The 6,454-nt window shown below is 37.4% G+C and overlaps 1 protein-coding gene across 1 annotated transcript; it reads right to left on the reverse strand.

The window, feature by feature from the left end:
- Positions 1–283: 283 nt before the first annotated feature.
- opn8a (opsin 8, group member a) lies at positions 284–6,220 on the reverse strand. Its single transcript, XM_016230837.1, has 4 exons — positions 6,166–6,220; positions 5,453–5,746; positions 2,422–2,753; positions 284–424 (listed from the first exon to the last, which is right to left on the reverse strand). Exons 1-4 carry the CDS (start codon positions 6,218–6,220, stop codon positions 284–286), a joined length of 822 nt encoding a protein of 273 aa, XP_016086323.1.
- Positions 6,221–6,454: the final 234 nt, after the last annotated feature.

Consider the following 6,454-nt stretch of genomic DNA (forward strand, 5'->3'; position numbering starts at 1 on the left):
GTTTTCAAAAATGTCCTCTGCTAATTACTTCACTTCGTGTCCTATGTTCATGCAGTAATGCACTACTGTGGGCTGCAGACACAGACTTGATGCTCTTGAAAATGTCATAGCACACCAAGTCCAAGCTTTTCTAGGCTGCAAACCATCCAGCAACCTTTTTTCTTTTTATTTAGTGTGAGTTCTGCTGTGTCATGTGCCCTGCTAGTTTTCTCTGAGCGCTCTGCTCCTCTACAGAGTGTAATTTTGCTCACAGCACCCCTGCAACAGCAGATCCAGATCCAGATCATTTTGCAAAAAGGCAAGGTAGCAAGCTGACAATGGGCGCCACGCTGTCTTTGCCATCAGAGTGAAACATGGTCCAGAGACTGATGAATATGTAGGGCGCCCAGGACACAATAAAGCCTGCACTGATCAGGATGCCCATCTGAAACACAGGAGAAAAAACAGAAATTAGACAGCAGTTAAAGGAATATTCCACTCAAAAATTAACATTTGCTGAAATTTTGCTTCCATGATGTAGATGATTTTGTTTTTTCATCTTTTCTTCATTCAAACAGATTTGAAGAAATTTAGCATTACATCACTTGCTCACCAGTGGATCCTCTGCAGTGAATGGGTGCCGTCAGAGTCCAAACAGCTGATTAAAACATCACAATAATTCACAAGTAATCCATATGACTCCAGTCTACCAATTACTCCAGTCTATCACTTGTGAAGTGAAAAGTTGACTTCAAACTTGTAAAATATGAGTCCTCTATCCACAGTATTGCTGTTGTGTGGAAGTGGATTATTGTGATGTTTTTATCAGCAGTTTAAACTCCCAACCTGACGGCACCCATTCACTACAGAGGATCCACTGGTGAGCAAGTGATAGAATGCTAAATTTCTCCAAATCTGTTATGATGGAGAAACCAACTCATTTACAACTTGGATGGCCTGAGAGTGAGTGCATTTTCAGCAAATTTTCATTTTTGGGTGAACTATTCCTTGGAATGATTCAAAAGTGACAACTGATTCATGTTGGACATGCTACCACTGTTGTAGTCTGGAGGAAAGGGCACCAATACATTAATTTAGAGTGATGGCTCCACATGTACCATTTAATAATTAAGGCTTCTAAACAACATAAGCTGTGCTTAAATATCAGAGCTGACAGCAAACAAAAGATACAGGTGCAGAAAAAAAACAAAAGATGCAGAAACACCCGATTACAATTTTGCTCCAATCTCCAGAGGGAAAAGCCCTGACAATACACCCACAAAACACTATTAAGCTTTAGATGCAAGTGCCTGGTAAATAACAAGGCTATTTCTTGGAAATCCTTTACATCCATTAGTGACCTTTAAGGACTGGATGGAGCTTGACTTTAACCACCTAACCCACTTCTAGCAAAAACATTCATTAGGTTTAAGATTTTAGATTTAAAACCAAAAAAAAAAAATACAAATCTTGTGGACAGAAGATGGAGCTTGGGAGTGAATCTGCATCTGTCACCGTAGCAGGAAAAACTGTTTATGTGTGAACACTCCAGGGTTTGCACATACTGTGACCCTGCATGTTGTTAAACGCTTAAAAGACAAGTTTGCTGATTTTTAACCAGCTTTGTATTGTCTTTCTTTATGTTACATGTAGCCAGATCTCCCAGTTTATCTTCCAGCAAAAGTCCACCAGATGATGCTGAACACTTGTGTCAGCCTTGATATTTTGCATCATCTGGTGGACTTTTGATGACAAACAAAGGCAGAGGATTTGGGTACAGGTAACATGGAGAAAGAATGCAAATGGTCATTTACATATACTATGACACTGTAACAATACAAAGCGGGTTGAAAATCATCAAACTTGTCATTTAAAAGAAATGTAAAAACCCTAGCCATAATTTTTAGTGTACATATTGTCACCTAGAAGGACATTTCAAATAAATGCAATCAAAACAATGTGCTAAAAACTTAAGAAATCAAATATTCATTAGCTATGCTCACTAAAGGTGTGGTCATATTAGAGATATTTTGACAAAATTTCACAGACAAAAACAGGTCAACTATTGTTAACAGTGTAGCAATGTATGAAGCAAAACTCACACAGAAGTTGTTTTCAAGCCAAGTAGTTTTTTTTGGTCTTAGCCAATAAGCCAAACAGCAAATGTGAGCAAAACTAGTACAAGTACTCATAATTATTGTTAGAAATTTGAACAAACCCATTAAACTTTGGTGCATAACTTGTCCCACACCATATGTGCTTTAGAGATGAATGAATCCTTAAATCATTGCAAACTTGACTTTGTTTTCCAGTGGACTGATATAAACTAGTACAGTAAATCCCAGTGCTCGGAAACTCTGTAAGGCTAGCTAGTCAGACCGAAGCCTGCCTGTTTTGAGAAAGCTCTTTACATTTTTGTGTGCAATTTTGGATAACCCTTACCAGGGTGACTTTTCTCTCAACTGCCCCAGAGTTGGGCAGGTTATCATTGCTCTGGATGGACTGATAGGCCTTGTGGAGCTTCCAGGCGATGCCAGAGTAGGAGAACAGGATGACCGCACATGGGATCAGGGTGCACAGGATGGCCAAAGCCATAATGAACGAAGAGCCATTTAAGGAGTGCTGGTACCCGGCCCAGTCCACAGAGCAGGCCAAACCGAAGGGTTCCGGTCCGTATCTTCCCCATCCCAGAAGAGGAAACACTGCCCAGAGCAGTGAATACAGCCAGATGACACCGATCAATATACTTATAGTTTTTCTTTGAAACTTGCTGCCTGGAACAGATAGACAAGAAAAAGTTATTTGATGTTGTTCTTCATAGGCGAAAGATCATCCTCTGCTAATTTGACAATCATTTGAAAAGGAAAAGAAAAATAGAGCAAAGAGAAACTAATTGGAAGACAATTGGGTGTTTAAATAGATCACTAAAATTAAAGATGAACCATCATTATGCCTGTCTATATTCGCTAATGACTTTTTCACGAGTCAATAAAGATTTCAAGGACAGATGATGCTCTTGTGTTTCGAGAGCAAGTAGTCCCGGTTTGGGTACAAATTAATGACCCAATTAAAATATATACAGTGCACAGCATAAATGAGTACACCCCCTCTAAAACTTAACAAATTCAGCAATTACTCTTTCCTTAGAAGTCATGTTAGGGTTATTTGGAGATATAATGTTCCAACAAGCCTGCTTGATCAATTACCAAAGAAGAATAGCAAAAATATACAGCAAAATAAGATTTTCTTATCAAAGTGATAAAATGTTGTGTTGCAAAAATGAGTACACCCTCCCGAAAGTTACTAAAAAAAAAAAAAAGTGTATAGGTTTAAGGCTATTTTTGATCAACAGGTAAGTATATTGAACCAAACCTTTTAAAGACAAGTAATTTTCTGACAATTAAAAGTGTTATATAGCACACTGAATCATACTCAGACTTAATGCTGGCAGCAGTGGAACCACTTGGGAGAGAACTGCCAGATGACTTGTTTCTTAGCATAAAAGAGGACAATGGTAGAAGAGGAATACCAAATTATTATTTTAAGCGTGAAAATATAGCAGAAGTAGCACCAAAATGAAAAAAAAAACAATGGACTTGTGATAAGGCTCCTGAAATAATCAGGTCTTCACTTTAAGTTTTCATTTAGTGATGAGTGAATTTTTGAGTGACACTTTATCTCACAGAGTAAGATGCAGCATGCAGAAGTGACATGCATGGTTTTTGTCACCACTAGAATTACCTACTGTAGCCAAAGCTAAATAAACTCATTTAACCTCTTACAGGGCCCATATTTACAAAATAGAGACTTCTGGGAATCCATACTCTGGTCTCAAGAGACCAATTCAATCATTTCGGATCTAACAGCATCCAAAATGTTCTGGTGTTGCTAGAGGAGGAGTACAGAGAGAAGTGCTTGGTACCCACAGTGACGTTCAGTGGTAGTAAAGCTCTTCTATAGAGATGTATGAGTGCTGAAGGTGTGAGGGAGTTGTGCTTTATCAATGCTGGCATGAATTCACACACTACTGTGTGATGTAATACAAAAACTTGAAATAGAAGATGCTCCCCTCCCCTCATTCCCTGCATTATTGGGCATTTTTTCAGCATGACAATGAATATATTCATCCTCCCAAGGTAAAAATCCTTCAGTGAACATATATTTCATCTTAACACTCTTGAGCAGCTGTGGGGGATTCTGTAGAGACGAGCAGAGCAACACTCCCCATTAAAGATCAGAGCATTTAAGGAGGTCGTCCTCCAGGAGTTAAACAGCACAGATGTGAAAATTTGTCATGAACTTGTACACTCAGTGCCAAGAAGGGTCAGAGCAGTATACTTTAAGTTCTGGAGGACATACTAAGTACTAGAATATAATACATTTTCTGAATTAAATCGAGTGTGTACTAATTTCTGCAATCCTTCATTTAAACAAAATTGGCTAATTTACTTATCTTACAGAAAATATTGGCATACATTTTGCTGTTTTTATTAAGTATATGTTTAATATGTTTAAATTTGGCCATCTTTCCATGAATTATATTAGTGATCATTAAGAAAATGCATCTTTTATATTTATTCAGAGAGGGTGTACTCATTTATGCTGTGCACTGTAAGTGTCTACATTTAGGTACATAAGGACATTTCAAAAGCTCATTCTGGATGATGAAGCACTCATAAAAGGGTCATTCTGTTGGCTGAGCGCATCTAGTACTGCATTGTAAATGCACAAAAAATTGAGAAGGACAGAATTCAATGCAAGTAGCCTATTTAGACAAGAAACCTCTTCTGGAAAGTTTACACAGTCTGTTGTTAATCTGAATACTTGGATGTACATCACAATACAGATGAATAGATTGTTTCTAGTTGTAAATAGCTCTAAATCTTTGACTATTTTTCTTTCATCCTCAACCATTGAAAACTTTAACTTAACATAATTGCATAGCACATAACGGCACAATTTAAATTCTGTCATTCCTGGCATTTGATGTGACGATGTTATTTGTGGCTTCCTGTCATTTGTGATAATTCTGCTTTCTTGATTAAACGAACACTCAAGAACACAGTGATGTTTCATCTATCTATTTTGATTTTGATTATAAAACTGTGATTACATTGTATGCAATTTGCTTCAGATTCATAAGGTTTTTGTTGTGTAAAATGATATCTCGGCTATTTCTTACAAGTTTTTCAGTGAATATTGCTCAGTCTGTTTTTTGTTTTGAAAGTCAAGTGTGGTATGGAATCAAACTTTAAAATCGTGGCTATATAAAAGCTATTAAATATTTCCACCATTATTGCCCAGGAAAAAATATGGTTCATTAAACACACATTGACCTTTTGTGTCCCAAAACCCAATGTTCTTGGATGCAACAACAATGAAATGAAATGCTGAATCAATAAAATAATTAATGTTTGTACATTTTAAGATGCTGTTTTAATGTCATTTAGGCCTCATGGAATCAGCACAATACCTGATTTCGGAGGGTTTCCTGTCACCAGATATCTCACTAACCCCATGGCGGCCAGAGTCATGATGCTGGCCACACTGAAGGTCATACCCATCAGGCCATAGTACAGGCAGGAAGGGTCACCTCCAATCCAGGTGTGGTTGAAGGCAGAGGCGACTGAGAGTGGGTACATGCTGAGAGCCATACCAATGTCAGTCACAGCCAGATTGACTGTGAGGAGCTCAGGAGCTTTGAGAACACTGTGACGCCAGGTGGCTGTTACCAGTACGGCTGTGTTGCCCAGGATGGAGAGGATGGCTGGAAAAAAATAAGTGGTAAAAAAGTACAAATCTAATTCCCGATTATTACATTGCACTTTTCAATAAACTAAATAGCAAAGACTGTGTTTCATTTATGAATTTAGAGACTTATATCTTGACCTATACCATATGATAATATAACATTACATTCATCCAGCCAAAGTAGGGTGAAGGAGAATAAATTGTGTAGGCTATGGCAGGCAGTTGATATATTTGGCAGCCTGGTAAATGCCAGATGACAAAAATGATCGTTTTTTTTTTTTTAAACAATTTGACTTAACTTTAAATTGAATTAAAATTATTTTATTTAAATTACAGTTAAAATAACAGAAAACAATGCAGCAAACTGATCTCCAAGCCATTATTTTAACACGCGCACAAACGCATACTACTCATACAGCGTGCCAGCGTGGATACAGGGGGATACAGGCCTGTACAGGTAGATGTAAAATCTGCACAACGTAAAGATCATCGCCCAAAAATGATGTTCAAAATGATGCTTGTACAATATATGTGCATAGAAAAGTATATTCAAATGTAGTATTTATTATGTTAGTGACTTGTTAGGGAAACAAACAAGCGATTCTTTTCAGAAGTATAAACTCAAGCATATGAAAGACTCCGTTTGCTAATGAAAGTTCTATTTTTATTATGTAACGTTAGTAATATTTTAGATGAGGTTGCTCATTTTATGGTTTTAAGTCAA

This window comes from Sinocyclocheilus grahami, unplaced genomic scaffold (genome assembly GCF_001515645.1).
Source record: "Sinocyclocheilus grahami isolate Dianchi unplaced genomic scaffold, SAMN03320097.WGS_v1.1 scaffold378.1, whole genome shotgun sequence".
In the NCBI taxonomy this organism is placed as follows: domain Eukaryota; kingdom Metazoa; phylum Chordata; class Actinopteri; order Cypriniformes; family Cyprinidae; genus Sinocyclocheilus; species Sinocyclocheilus grahami.